The sequence below is a fragment of the Sabethes cyaneus genome, chromosome 1 (genome assembly GCF_943734655.1).
Source record: "Sabethes cyaneus chromosome 1, idSabCyanKW18_F2, whole genome shotgun sequence".
NCBI lineage: Eukaryota > Metazoa > Arthropoda > Insecta > Diptera > Culicidae > Sabethes > Sabethes cyaneus.
Genome location: NC_071353.1, coordinates 62,666,691 through 62,681,451, shown reverse-complemented (window position 1 = coordinate 62,681,451; position 14,761 = coordinate 62,666,691). Strand labels below are relative to the sequence as shown.

The window sequence follows — 14,761 nt, the reverse complement described above, 5'->3', positions numbered from 1 at the left end:
ACTGAATTAAAATTATAATTACAAAATAGGATTAAGTGCGATTAAAGTGAAACAAAAGGAAGTTGCAAGTGGGAGAAGAAACCACTTTATTGTAAGTGAAGTAGAATTTAAGAAAATCTGTATATTAACCAAAATAAATATTACAGTTTGAGCGTCGTTAACAAAAATAGTTGACTGCTTCAGAAAGTTTGGTTTCGTCCCGGAACATTCTCAAAAATAAAGTGACACGTGAGGTGTACAGTGAGAAGTTCGGACCTTCCCCACGAAATGCCTTCCGACATCGAAAGTGAAACGGAGAAGAGCGTCGACTTGACGCAAACTCCATGTGAATTATGCGGTCCATCGACATGCGACGAGCCGATGATCGGATGCGATGGATGCTTCCTCTGGTTCCATTGCCGTTGTGTGGAAATCCAGGTAGAGCATGCCCCGAAAAAGTGGTACTGTCAAAACAAGGATTGTCAGGAGAAAGCCCAGCAGATGAAGGATGCCAAGAAGTCGTCTCGAAGTCGGAAAACAACCGAAGAGTCGGACAAATCGAAGAAGGGATCCTCTCTCGTAGATGCGAGGGTGAAAGCACTGGAAGAGAAGCAGAAGAAACAGCTTCAGGAGCTAGAGGCGGAAATAACGCTAAAGAGGAAGGAGAAACAGTTGCAGCGCGCGTTTGAACAGAAGAAGATGGAAATGGAGTTGAAAATGCGCGCCGAAGAAGAAGAACAGCAGATGGTGTTCCAGGAGGAGATGCTTCGGAAAAAGCAAGAGCAGATCGATCGAATGAAAGCGAACCAAAGGGCGTTCGAAAAGAAGATGGCGGATCTGGATAAAGAGTTGGTGAAGTTGTCGACAAGCAAGGTGCCGAAATCCACGCCGAAGAAGGCCGATGAAGGTAAAGCACGATCGACCGGTGCAGGAAACAAGTCGTTGAAGCTGACCAAAGCAAACGTAAAGAAGCTTGCCGAAGAATTCGAGAACGGTGGTGCAGGCGGTGCGGACAGTGAAGAAGACGGGGAGCAGAGTGAAACCGAGGACGAGGAAGATGCTGATAGCGAAGAAGACGATGAAGAGGAGGACGAAGAGTCTGAAGTGGCCAGTCCGTCGGTGAAGAGCAAACCGGGAAAGAAGAAAAGTGGGAAAGAAGTGAGTCAAAAGCGGGTAGGACCGACAAAGGCTCAGCTAGCTGCGAGAAAGGGGTTGACCTTTAAACTTCCGAAGTTCTCGGGCAAACCTTCGCAATGGCCTCTTTTCTATGCGGCCTACAAAACGTCAAACGAGACCTGTGGCTATATGAACCACGAGAACCTAATGAGATGGCAGGAATCACTCGAAGGCGAAGCTCTCGAATTGGTAGCCGGTCAACTACTCCTCCCTGAGTCGATTCCGCGAGTTATCGAGAAGCTGCGTCGCCATTACGGTCGTCCAGAACAACTACTACAGAGTCTTCTGGACAAAGTTAACCAACTGGAGCCACCTAAGCCAGATAACCTGCGTAGTTTCGTTCCTTTCGGGAATGCCGTGGAACAACTCTGCGGACACTTAGAAGCCGCGGATCTTCGGCAACATATCATCAACCCGTTGCTTATCAAGTCTTTGGTCGCCAAGCTTCCTGATCGGGAAAAACGAGAGTGGGTGCGTTACCGGAAGACCAAAGGAGAGCCGACGCTTCGCACTCTGACGGATTTCCTTATGGAGATTGTCGAAGATGCCTGTGAGGCAGATGTCGACGTAAATCTCATGCCAGCGTACCAGTCCAAAACTGGGTCGTCGTCATTCGCAAAGAAAAAACCGAAGGAAAAGGGTGCGCTGTACTGCCATGCAGAGGAGAGTCCAGCGCCCAGTCCCAGCGATCAAAGGAGGTTGAAGCCATGCAAAATGTGCCAAAACACAGAACACCGTCTTCGTCATTGTGCCGATTTCAAGAAGCTGTCGTACGCGGATCGGTTGAAGATAGTGACCCGTGATAAACTGTGCCACGTCTGCCTCAACGAGCACAGCGGTACCTGTAGGTTCAAAATTCGCTGTAGTGTCGGAGATTGTAGGGAGCACCACAACTCTCTAATGCATCCCGTCGGAAACACAGTCGGCTTGAGTGCACACATCCGATCTAATTGTACTGCTATGTTTCGGATGGTACCGGTACAGCTTCATTGCGGTGGAACCTCGATCACAGTACTGGCATTCCTTGACGAGGGTGCATCTGTAACGCTGTTGGAGCGGAAGCTAGCCGACCGACTAGGTGTCGTTGGTGTACAAGAGCGACTGACGATTAGGTGGACGGCCGATGTCACACGCGAGGAAAGGGAATCTCGGCGAATGAATGTTTGGGCGTCGGGAGTCAGTGGCGGTACCAACGGTAAGCTGTTACTGCACAGTGTCCGGACGGTTGGAAAGTTGATGCTTCCCCATCAAAGACTGGATGTCCAGGACCTTGCCGCGCAATATCCTCATATGCGGGACCTGCCAATCGAGTCATACGACGGTCAGCCGGAATTGTTAATCGGATTGAACAATATCCACTCGTTTGCTCCGATAGAAGCCAAGGTAGGGGCACCAGTTGAACCTATTGCGGTTCGCTGCAAACTTGGGTGGACCGTATACGGCCCACGTCACTCTACTACGGTTGGAACTGGTAATTTCATCGGCCATCACCAAGCCATAACGAACGAAGACCTACATGAGCTCCTCAAAAGCCACTACGCTCTGGAACAGTCGGTGGTAGAGATACCACAGGAATCATCGGAGGACAGACGAGCCCGGGAGATCCTCGAGCGGACAACCAAACGAATAGGTGACCGTTTCGAAACCGGCCTACTGTTCAAATCAGATGAACCCCGATTCCCGGACAGTTATCCCATGGCGGTCAAGAGAATGAAGCAACTGGAAAAGCGACTACAGAAGAACCCGGAGCTGCAGAATAACGTGAATAAGCAAATCGACGAGTATCAGGAGAAGGGGTACGCTCATTTGGCTACAGTGGAAGAGCTGTCCGGATTTTCACCCGACGAGGTCTGGTATCTGCCACTCAATGTGGTACAAAACCCGAAAAAACCTGATAAGGTACGCTTGGTGTGGGATGCCGCAGCCACTGTGTTAGGAGTATCGCTGAACTCGCTGCTGCTGAAAGGGCCAGACATGCTTGTACCGTTGGTAAAGGTTCTCTGTGGTTTCCGAGAATGGCGACTCGCTTTCGGCGGAGATGTGAAGGAAATGTTCCACCAGATGAAGATTCGCGTCGAGGACAGGCAAAAGCAGCGGTTTCTCTATAGGAAGGATCCAAACGATCCACCGAGTATCTACGTCATGGACGTAGCAACCTTTGGGTCGACATGTTCCCCATGTTCGGCCCAATTCGTAAAAAACAAAAACGCAGACGAGTTCGCTGGTCGATACCCGGAAGCAGCCGCGGCCATCATTAAACGGCACTACGTAGACGACTATTTCGACAGCGTTGAATCCGTCGAAGAAGCAGTAAAGCTGGCGCGAGAGGTGCGTCTGGTACACCGAAAGGGAGGTTTCGAAATCCGGAACTGGGTGTCTAACTCGCCAGAAGTGCTCCAGAGTCTGGGAGAGACGAAACCAGTCGCACCAGTACACTTTAACCAGGACAAACAAACGTCGAAGGAGCGAGTTCTAGGAGTGATCTGGGATCCGAACACAGATGAATTCGCATTCTCCACGACCCACCGCGAAGGGTTACTTCCGTACCTGTTCGAAGAAAAGAGGCCGACAAAACGGATTGTAGCAAGCTGCGTGATGGGGTTCTTCGATCCGCTCGGTTTGTTGTCACCATTCACCATCCACGGCAAAATCATCATCCAACACCTGTGGCGTTCCAGCTGCGATTGGGATCAGGAGATCGATACCAAGTGCTGGGAGTTGTGGAAGCAGTGGACCGAGCTGTTGCCAGAAGTGGAAGCCATACGAATTCCACGTTGCTACATCGGCGATGCGAAGCGCGCTGAAGTCGAGTCATTGGAAGTGCACATCTTTACTGATGCCAGCGAACATGCGTACGGATGCGTGGCGTACCTACGAGCGGTGGTGAGGGGCATGGTACATTGCAATCTAATGATGTCGCGAGCGAAGGTTGCACCGATAAAGCGGCAATCAATCCCTCGTCTAGAGTTAATGGGGGCGGTTCTCGGGGCCCGCCTGAGTCAGTCGGTTTTGGAAAACCATTCGTACGACATCTCTCGCACCGTCTTCTGGACAGATTCTCGTACGGTTTGTAGCTGGATCAATTCCGACCAACATCGCTACAAGCAATTCGTAGCATTCCGCGTTGGAGAAATCCTAGAGCTCACTAAGGTGTCAGATTGGCGATGGATACCGACGAAACTCAACATAGCGGACGTACTGACGAAGTGGGGACAAGGCCCACCGCTTCAAAGCGATGGTGTATGGTTCAAAGGACCGGAATTCCTGTACCGGCCAGAAGATACGTGGCCAACGAAAGAGTCGATTGTTGAAGGAACGGAGGAAGAAGTACGAGGGACAGTTTTGTTTCACGAAGTGGTGAATGTAGAAGCAATTTCTTCGTGGACAAGACTTCTACGAGTGACGGCTACGGTGGTGCGCTTCATCGACAATTGCCGTCGTAAACGGCATGGCGAATCGACTTTAACGACACGAGCTACGACGAAACAGTGTCGAATACTCGTGAAAGCGGCGGCGAAAGATACGGCAGGTTCATCAACTGGAACTGTGCAAACCCCCCTCAAGCAAGATGAACTCAAGCGAGCAGAAAGAATCCTGTGGCGTCATGTGCAGTGGGACAGTTTTCCGGATGAGATGAGCATTCTCACGAACAATCTGCAACGCCAACCTGGGCAGTCGTTAGAGAAGGTCAGGAAGAATAGCCGCATCTACAAATGTTCACCAGTGATAGACGACGAAGGCGTGTTGCGTATGGACGGGAGGCTGGCGAATGCCGAGGAACTCCCCTTCGACAAAAAGTATCCGGTCATCCTATCACGATCACACGAGATCACACAGCGGTTGATTCAACACTACCATGAGGAGTTCGGGCACGCAAACTCCGAGACGGTTTTCAACGAAATGAGACAGCGGTTTCAAATTCCAAATCTGCGTGTGGAGATCCAGAAGGTAGCTGACAAATGCATATGGTGCAAGGTGCATAAATGCCTTCCAAGGTCGCCGAGGATGTCTCCATTGCCAGTTGATCGGGTTACGCCGAATCGACGGCCTTTCAACTCCGTAGGTATCGATTATCTGGGCCCGGTGGAAGTAGTAGTCGGACGGCGAAAGGAGAAGCGTTGGGTGGCCGTATTCACTTGTTTAGCCGTGAGAGCAGTGCACCTGGAAGTTGTGCACAGTTTGACGACGGAGTCTTGTCGGATGGCCATCACTCGTTTCCGTAACAAGTTCGGGGCGCCAAGTCATATATATTCCGACAATGCTACGTGTTTCCAGGGTGCAAACAACGAAATGATCCGGATGGCGAGCATCAATCAACAATGTGCTGAAAGTATGGCCAGTCCCTCTACCGCCTGGCACTTCAATCCTCCTGGAACGCCGCATATGGGCGGCATCTGGGAACGCATGGTGCGATCGGTGAAGACAGCAATGCGAGCACTGGATGATGGAAGGAAGCTTACGGACGAGATTCTGGCGACAATCCTTGCGGAAGCGGCCGAAATGATAAATATGCGTCCGCTGACCTACTTGCCGCAAGATTCGGCAGAAACGGAGGCGCTGACCCCAAATCACTTTCTCAGGGGAACAGTGACCTGTGCCGATACAAACACGGAAGGTGGGCCAACGGAACTTGCGGAGGTACTGCGAAATGACTACCAGCGATCGCAGTATCTCGCTGACAAAATGTGGGCTAGATGGATCAAGGAGTACCTGCCGACCATCAACAGCCGATCAAAGTGGTTCGACGACCAGAAGCCGCTAAAAGTGGGCGACTTAGTTTTCGTGGTCGACGGTAAAACCCGGAAGAGCTGGAAGCGTGGCATCGTGGAGGCAGTGATCAAGGGATCAGATGGAAGAGTACGACAGGTGGACGTAAGAACTGCAGACCGTAAGGTGCAAAGACGAGGTGTGGTGAACTTAGCGGTGTTGGAGATACAGTAAATCCGGATTTCCGGAAGTACCGGATGTTACGGGCGGGGGTGTTGCAACACCGCAGAAGCATTTCTGGTAACACTGCTCTGCGGTACGTGAAATGAGTACTGATGAGATGAAAGGGATAGAGATACGGTGTAAATAAACAAGAGGACGGAGTAGGTGTAGATGTAGTGGTAGTAGTAAGGCAATATAGACTAGAAGTGGAGCATAAAATCGCCATCGTGAATTAGCTAGATTACTACTAAAAGTAAACAAAGTGTAGTTTGCCGAAAGTAAAAGTTTTTAAAGCCTTTTTTGAATAAAATAGTGTTGCACTTGGTTGTAGGAGGAACAAAATCGTTCCGTAATTCTGTTTGGAGGCCTGTAAGTAGAAGATAGTGAAAAGAAACAGCTATTTGGTGATGAAAGTCGAAGAAAGATACTTACCATTGTATTTACTTACCTGCAGGAACGGTGAATCGCGGTGCAAACCTGAAAAGGAAAATTCTTGCCAAAAGTTCCAAAAGTATAGGAATTTAGATTGTAAGTAAGAAATGTAGTTAATCAAAACCATGCAAATTAACCGGAGACTTTCCGATAGCAACAGCAAAATACCAAACGAAGCGGGAGAAAAACATAAATCCGACGTTAGGGTAGCTGAACCGAAGTTGGGCAACCAAACAATTCCTAAATAAACCGTAAGTTTAAAATACCAAAGAATGATCTGAAATGTAAACTGAATTAAAATTATAATTACAAAATAGGATTAAGTGCGATTAAAGTGAAACAAAAGGAAGTTGCAAGTGGGAGAAGAAACCACTTTATTGTAAGTGAAGTAGAATTTAAGAAAATCTGTATATTAACCAAAATAAATATTACAGTTTGAGCGTCGTTAACAAAAATAGTTGACTGCTTCAGAAAGTTTGGTTCCGTCCCGGAACACCAGAGGCGAACAAACTACGCATACCAGCGTGTTTCAGTAAACCATTCTGCCTTCCCAGAGGCACGCGAATCATACTCGCAAATCACACACGCAAGCATGGGCAAAACAGCCCTCATAAAGGCGGTTCAGAAGACTACCAGATACTCACAAGCATCTTTTCAATTTTCTCAAATAGACCTTTGCCAGATGCCACTAATCCGCGCACACCAACGTATTCCAACAAAATAAGACGCATACAAGCGAGTTACTAAAAGTCCCTCTCAGGGGAGCTATCGTATGCAAACGATTTTGCACAGCCTTCCCAGAGGCGATTAAACTACGCATACCAGCGTGTTTCAGTAAACCATTCTGCCTTCCCGGAGGCACGCGAATCATACTCGCAAATCACACACGCAAGCATGTGCAAAAAACAGCCCTCACAGAGGCAGTTCCGAAGACAACCAGATGCGCACAAGCATCTTTTCGCGCACACCAGCGTATTCCAATAAAGTAAGACGCGCACAAGCGAGTTACTAAAAGTCCCTCTCAGGGGAGCTATCGTATGCAAACGATTTTGCACAGCCTTCCCAGAGGCGATTAAACTACGCATACCAGCGTGTTTCAGTAAACCATTCTGCCTTCCCGGAGGCACGCAATCACACACGCAAAAAAACACATATGTTCAAAAAACAGCCTTCGCAGAGGCAGTTCAGAAAACAGCCAGATGCGCACAAGCATCTTTTTTAATTTTCTGGAACAGGCGTTTGCCAGACGCCACTATTATATTCAACTTAACATACTCACAATTTGGGAGCACTACGCCAATGTCGTGTCCGTCGGTTATTTCCAACCGAGCCCTCCGGAATACGGAACAACGTCCGTCAAAGTCTACGTTCGTCCAAAAACTGACTCTGTTTAGAGTATGCTATATCTTGCCACAGTATGCGTAACACAGTATGCGTAACGATATATTTCTCTCCTTGTCTCTTACCGTTCGTATGACGGTATTCTTCCTATGCAAGGGATTTCAGTTACACTCAAGTAAATAATTCAGTTTCATTAGATTTGCTTTACGCTGATTCATCTAACTCGGCTCGTTCCCTACACCTATCTGCACTTTTTGGCAAAAATCTGTAATCTGTACCGTACAGAATCTGTACCAAAAAATTCGAAAAAATCTGTACTTTTCCATATAAACCTGTACATGTGGCAACACTGCACACGAGATGTTGGTAGCGAAAACATGGTTGCCTGCCGATGGGGTGGGGAAAACAAACCACTAAACCATTTTGGTGCATCTATGGCAACATTGCTGGTTTTAAAATTTCACGCAGGGCCAAGGGGTTTCCAACAGCAATGATTACTACGCACCTTCGAAAAAAGTTACTTTTGATTACTTTACTGATTACCAGTAATCAATCTCGCGTGATTACTATAAATTAATCATAATTATTTAAGATTATCATTGATTACTTCACTGATTACCATTGATTACCAAATTAATTCGTAAATGATTACAAAAGTAATCTCTGATTACTACGCACTTATACGCCTTACCGGAAACCCCTAGCGCAGGGCTGCCAAAGCGGCGGAATTGCATCAGGCGAACAAACTCTATATCTTTATAGTGCTTTGCGCGCTGGGCCGCGGCGGGTACGCTAAAGCTCTATAAAGGTTTACTTTTGTAAAGCTTTGCGATAAGCGTTGTTGTTTTGTTTTTAGTTGTCAAGTTTGACAAAATAATATTAAGGTTTGACTGACAGACACCGTCGTAAAGTAGACGGTGCAAACGGTAGGTCACCGTATATTTTATTTCGTTTCGTGAGCGATATGAAACCTTTTGTAGTTATTCGGAAATTAGAAAATCAGGATAATATACAATGCCAAAATGTCGTAAAAGATTTTATTATGTCTGGTGCTTGGAATGCTTTCATATCTTGTTTGTTTCGTGAGGTAAGTGTATTTGTCAGTGTTGTGTGCATTAATTTGTATCGATTTTTCTTTTGAAATCTTTAGAAATAAATATAAACTCATGTTTTAATCATAATTTAAGAAATACACTTAAATTAATTAAAGAACCGATTAATAACAAGTTTTCATTTCAGATCACTCTTCAGCTAATAGTTATAGTATGGGCCATTATGTTCATTTTTTTCGGAATTCCTTTGCTGATGTGTTGCGTGGCCATTCCAGTTGTTATAGGATTGATTCTCTTTACAACATATGGCAGTTATTTCAATAAGGCAAATGATCTTGCCATTCGAGGAGGAAACAAATTATGCTGGGTGGCAGAGGTTTATGAACCTTATGCCGCAAATGGGTTGCAAAAAGGTCTGAATATTGAAGAATTCTTCGATGATGTGCCCGGAGTGAACAAGAGTGAAGCAAATAAAATGAGGCGAAAAGTTATCGGTACGATTAGTTGCAAAAGTCATCTAATATTGGAGAACTCCGGCTGGATATATCGGCTAGCTGTTTGTCCCAAATATCCGTTTAGAGAAATCGCCGAGCGGTTAATTAGCCGTGTGCTTTCAAATGCTGTAGATAATCAGCTTTTCACCGTCGAAACTGTTACCTCTGAATGTGATGAAAGTATTCGCGAGGTATACCTTAAATTAGGGTAAGTAAGATGTATATAAATCTCAGTTTAAACATGCAATATGTTATAAAGTTTTTGTTTACTTATGCAGGTTTACATTGCGTTTAGTTTACCATAAACAGATCATAGGCAACACTTTGAAAGTAATGAAATCTCAACTTGGAATTGATCCATTTGAATGGAACCAAAACCGAGAACAAATCAACGTAGAATTGCAGTGAAATATCGGGACTTTGCATCATATCAAAAATATTGTACTCATTAAAAATTACATAGGTATGTAAGATATATTCATCCTTGTTTTTGTTTTCGGTTGTATCTTACGTTCGTACGTACAGTGTAATGCAAACGAAATGAAAAGTAGTATTCTTACATTCGTTTAAAGCTAATGAAGATACGTTTGAAAGCTTGAATTGATTCTAACGAAAACAAGAATAAGAGTGATAAATGGTTAGGCCGTATACAGGACTTACCGAACTGAACTCATGTTATTATAAATTAATGTATTAATTTATAAAAAATTTTGATTGCTACTTGATAAACGGTGGTTTTAGAAACAATATTAAATTTACATTACTTTCTCCGATAAATCCATACGGAATCAATGCCATCTTCAAGGGTTTTAACAGGAATCAAACTGGGGAAGGGAAATCGACAAGCGATTATCGTAGCATTAGATTGCGCTTCTTGTGCCACTTTTTGTTCGAGATCCTGCATCTAAAACAAAATTATACTCGCTTTAAATACGTTCTACTAGCTTACCATCTGTCGTATAAAAACAGAAGTTCAAATTTCGATACAGGAATTAGCATCCAGGCTTTGCTTTTTAGCTTACCATTTCTTCCACACCGAATATAACGATATTATTATATTTCGATATATCAAACTTCCAAAGATCTTTTCGATAAAATCTTGTGTTTGCGTAAACTCCTGTTCGCACTGCAGAAATACGAGAATATAAAACCAACCATGGATTCAACTCGACTCCATGTGCTTCAATTCCGCGCGCTTTGGCCGCCGCAATAACGATTCTTCCATCGCCTGATCCGATATCGAGTAATTTGTCAGCTTTATTGGAAGTGTTTATAGCAGAAAGTACATTTCCAATTTGCTTCGTGGTAGCTGGAACATACGGCAAGCAGTGTTTGCGTAATGCCGGTGCCAAAAATGGATAACAAATGATCGAAAGCCCTATACCGAAGCCACCTTAAAACACTCAATAATGAATGAAAATCACAATATCTTACGGTAAAATTACCTGTTACAGCTATTAGTATTTTCCCAGAAATTGATTTATTGTTTGTCGTAATCGGAACAAGATTATCTGTTTTTTGAATAGGACGAATTTCGCTAGTTGACATGTTGATGTTGCTATAATTGAAAATGAGATGCCATAAATTTCCATATCAGTATGTCACTTATGCCAGTTAAGTCTATACACCAAGAGGTTTTCACCGAGGGGATGCGCCGTGCTATCCCTTGCTATGTATTTATCAGAGGATAACATCGCGCTTCCAAAACTGTCAACGCAAAAGTGTCAAATTTCAATGCAGTAACATAGCGAGAAAAAAAAGAAAAAAGCAAAACATCGAGTTTCTTTCAAGGGTATGTAATCATGCTATCTCTTTCTCATGTAGGAGTAAAGAGAGCATCCTTCAACTAGTTCGCTGGCAATTAGAATTTCCATTGAATAAAGCATTAGCCGTCACTCGGACCGAAACGTCAGAAAAAAACGGTTACACTGCAATCATATGCATTTGACGTTCGTTTCACACCCTTGGTTTCTTTGTTCGATGTTGTCTCGTTAATGGAGCCCCTTGGTTTTCACAGGTGTGATTACAACGCACATAAAAAAAGAAAAACACAAACAAAAAACAAGGGATTTCCAACAGCAACGATTACTACGCACCTTTGAAAAAAGTTATACTATTGATTATACTTTATTGATTACCTCTGATTACCAGTAATCAATCTCTTGTGAATACTGAAAAATAATCATGGTTACTAATGATTACTTAAGATTATCATTGATTACTATACTGATTACCTTTGATTACCTAATTAATTCGTAAAAGATTACAAAAGTAATCTCTGGTTACTGCGCACTTATACACCTTACTGAAAACCCCTTGCAAAAAAAGTTATCTTTGATTCAAGGGATTTCCAACAGCAATAATTACACGCACTATCCAGCTTTTTACGAGTCATAATGGCGGACGGTATTCGTAATATTTGAACAGCATTTTTGAGATTTTTTAAATACATCGCACGTTTTCTTTCCGCACGTTCCTTTAGTTTTACTGTGAACGTGCGGAAAGAAAACGTGCGATGTATTTAAGAACTGTCAAAATGCTCTTCAAATATTACACTGAAAAAACTGGCTAAATAAGTGCATCACATATAAAATTTTGCGATTAGCTCCGCCATTATAGCGCGTAAAAGCTGGATAGTAATGAATGATAATCTTACACAGAGAAAACTTTTCGTATAGTTTCTATCTGTTTCCCACATAGATTTTTTCCATGTGCCCAGTAAATGAACTTTATGTGCCAAACAGTTACCATTTATGTGCTTTTAAAATTTGCACATATTATTCATGTGCATATCCAGCTTTTTACGCGCTATAATGGCGGACGCTATAAATTGTGTTTGTAATATGTGCACAATCTTTTTGACAACTCTGCATACATCAAAACTACAGACGGTAGATAATCTACAGACGCGCAAAGAGCGTGGCATAAAACACCAATCGAACCGTCAAATCGAGACACCAAATGAGCAAAGTAAACAAACTTGTGTTTCGTATAGGCAGGGAAGACAAAGTTTTGTAATCTACCTGAAATATTAAAACTTTAACTATTGATTTACTAACAACATATGGATTAGTTACACTCGATATATCATATAATGCTTTGAAAAATTCAATTGGCTTGTTCAATTTGCAAAATATGCGTCGTAATTCGCGACGTTCCATGGAACATACCTCGCGATTCACGCAACTTACTGCTGATTATAGGGAGATTGATCCAATTCTGACTGGTTGCCAAAACTGTTTAAATAAAATAAACAAAAAAAAGTGTTGCCGAATTGGTAATTTTTCTCTTTGCGCGTCTGTAGATTATCTACCGTCTGTAATCAAAACTGGGCACTCTTCTCCTGTACGGCAGTGTTGCTCTTTCTTTCGTTTACGCAAAAGAAGGAAGGCAATAGTTTTGTTTACATATCGCGCAGTTTTGCTTTCCTTCTTTGACGTAAACGAAAGAAAGAGCACGGTAGTGTTGCAAGAGAAGAGTGCCAGATTTGATGTATGCAGAGTTGTCAAAAAGATTGTTCGTATATAACGAACACAATTTATAGCGGCCACCATTATAGCGCGTAAATAGCTGGATACTGATTACCGTCAAGGGGTTTCCAACAGCAATGATTACTACGCACCTTAGAAAAAAGTTACTTTTGATTACTTTACTGATTACCTCTGATTGCAATTAATCAATCTCTAATCACAGAGAACAGATTAACAGCCTCGAAGGAAGTAATCGAATTTTTGTGTGTAAAAGCTGTCGGTGGCGCCCTCCAGAAATAGTTTGCCAAACGCATCAAAAAATATCCATGTACCTTTATCAATATTACTTTGTGCTGGAGTTACATAGCAGCGATGGCAGCGACATCAAGATTTAGTTTGCCACTTACTGCTCGAAGGGTGCTCTATTGAAGGATTACTCGTAGATTACATAAAAACCTTTTACACACTTTTTGTCGATTACCTGGTAGTCTGTTCTCTGTGTTACTGCTCGAGGGGTGCTCTATTGAAGGATTACTCGTAGATTACATAAAAACCTTTTACACACTTTTTGTCGATTACCTGGTAGTCTGTTCTCTGTGCTCTAATGATTACAAAAAATAATCATGATTACCAATGATTACTTATGATTATCATTGATTACTCTACTGATTACCATTGATTACCTAATTAATTCGTAAATGATTACAAAAGTAATCTCTGATTACTACGCACTTATACGCCTTATTGGAAACCCCTTGATTACCGTTGATGACCTAATTAATTCGTAAATGATAACAAAAGTAATCTCTGATTACTATGCACCGATACGCCTTACTGGAAACCGCTTGGTCCTAATTCACCATAGACAAAAATTCTTTACTCCAAAAACCTTCACGTGCCAAATTTGGTTCCATTTGCTTAATTAGCTCTGGAGTTATGAGGAAATTTGTATTTCATTTGTATAGGAGCCCAACCCCTCTTGAAGAGGGGAGGGATCATAATTCCTCTCCTAAAGAGGGGAGGGGCCTCTACTCACTATGGAAAAAAATTGCATCCAAAAACCCTTACATGCAAATTTTCACGCCGATCGGTTCAGTAGTTTTCGATTCTATAAGGAACATATGGATAGATAGACAGATAGACAGACAGAAATCCATTTTTATAGATATAGATTTATTTGCAGTCAATCGTGTTTAGACCGTGATACAAGCTTATCCTAATGTTATCTCTACAATTGATTTTTGCTAGTTTTCTATTTTCAAAAAAAAAAAAAATAGTTTTCTATTGTTATTGATTTGAGTTACTTATTGTCCCAAAATATTGTTTCAATTTCGTTTTTTTAATTTTGAAGTCAATTACAATGCTGATTGTATAGAACCTAGCACCATCATTTGATTTATGGGCCCGAATTTAGCATAATTAGTTCGATAATGATCCGAGGCAAATAGTGTACGAACACGTAAATTTCTAGTAGGTTCTAGTATTTCTAGTAGGATAAGAGTTCGGCAGTGTCAATACGTTCATGACTTCCTTTTAAAGCTTTAATGTTCATATCTAAGCTCTTGGACTACCGTCATCCGGGGAAACTCGCAACACCTTTGCGTATGGTGCTTTAGACCCCTCTCACGCATTTATTTTTTTACATAATCATTTCTGGTCAACGTCGTTTGAAAGAAGGGACGTTTACCTATTGTTTAGTTAAGTTTAAAACATTATATCATTGTTTTACTTGTTTTTATACGGTAGGAAAGTAATTTCACTCTTTTAGAGTAGGAAAAATTGATGTGCAAAGTTGCGCCAGTTCATCATGAAATTATTTTTTATCGTTTAGTTCCTGTAGACAATTAGTGCATCATATAAGCTAACAAATAGCAGCTTTGAGCTTTGT

The 14,761-nt window shown here is 42.9% G+C and overlaps 3 protein-coding genes across 3 annotated transcripts; 2 read left to right on the top strand and 1 right to left on the bottom strand.

Moving 5' to 3' along the window:
• The first annotated feature begins 267 nt into the window (after positions 1-267).
• LOC128745753 (uncharacterized) lies at positions 268-6,096 on the top strand. The gene has a single exon (XM_053842829.1). It carries the CDS (start codon positions 268-270, stop codon positions 6,094-6,096), a length of 5,829 nt encoding a protein of 1,942 aa, XP_053698804.1.
• A 2,681-nt stretch (positions 6,097-8,777) lies between these two features.
• Positions 8,778-10,144, top strand: LOC128739376 (uncharacterized). Its single transcript, XM_053834862.1, has 3 exons — positions 8,778-8,944; positions 9,097-9,611; positions 9,682-10,144. Exons 1-3 carry the CDS (start codon positions 8,822-8,824, stop codon positions 9,809-9,811), a joined length of 768 nt encoding a protein of 255 aa, XP_053690837.1. The 5' UTR covers positions 8,778-8,821; the 3' UTR covers positions 9,812-10,144.
• On the bottom strand, positions 8,974-10,951 carry LOC128739386 (ATP synthase subunit C lysine N-methyltransferase). Its single transcript, XM_053834872.1, has 3 exons — positions 10,849-10,951; positions 10,426-10,796; positions 8,974-10,307 (listed from the first exon to the last, which is right to left on the bottom strand). Exons 1-3 carry the CDS (start codon positions 10,949-10,951, stop codon positions 10,164-10,166), a joined length of 618 nt encoding a protein of 205 aa, XP_053690847.1. The 3' UTR covers positions 8,974-10,163.
• Positions 10,952-14,761: the final 3,810 nt, after the last annotated feature.

Coding starts and splice junctions, on each gene's coding strand:
- LOC128745753 (XM_053842829.1), top strand. CDS start 268: ATGCCTTCCGACATCGAAAGTGAAACGGAGAAGAGCGTCGACTTGACG.
- LOC128739376 (XM_053834862.1), top strand. CDS start 8,822: ATGAAACCTTTTGTAGTTATTCGGAAATTAGAAAATCAGGATAATATA. Junction 8,945..9,096: donor TATCTTGTTTGTTTCGTGAG/GTAAGTGTATTT, acceptor TTTTCATTTCAG/ATCACTCTTCAGCTAATAGT. Junction 9,612..9,681: donor GAGGTATACCTTAAATTAGG/GTAAGTAAGATG, acceptor TTACTTATGCAG/GTTTACATTGCGTTTAGTTT.
- LOC128739386 (XM_053834872.1), bottom strand. CDS start 10,951: ATGTCAACTAGCGAAATTCGTCCTATTCAAAAAACAGATAATCTTGTT. Junction 10,797..10,848: donor AATACTAATAGCTGTAACAG/GTAATTTTACCG, acceptor GAGTGTTTTAAG/GTGGCTTCGGTATAGGGCTT. Junction 10,308..10,425: donor TATTCGGTGTGGAAGAAATG/GTAAGCTAAAAA, acceptor ATTTTGTTTTAG/ATGCAGGATCTCGAACAAAA.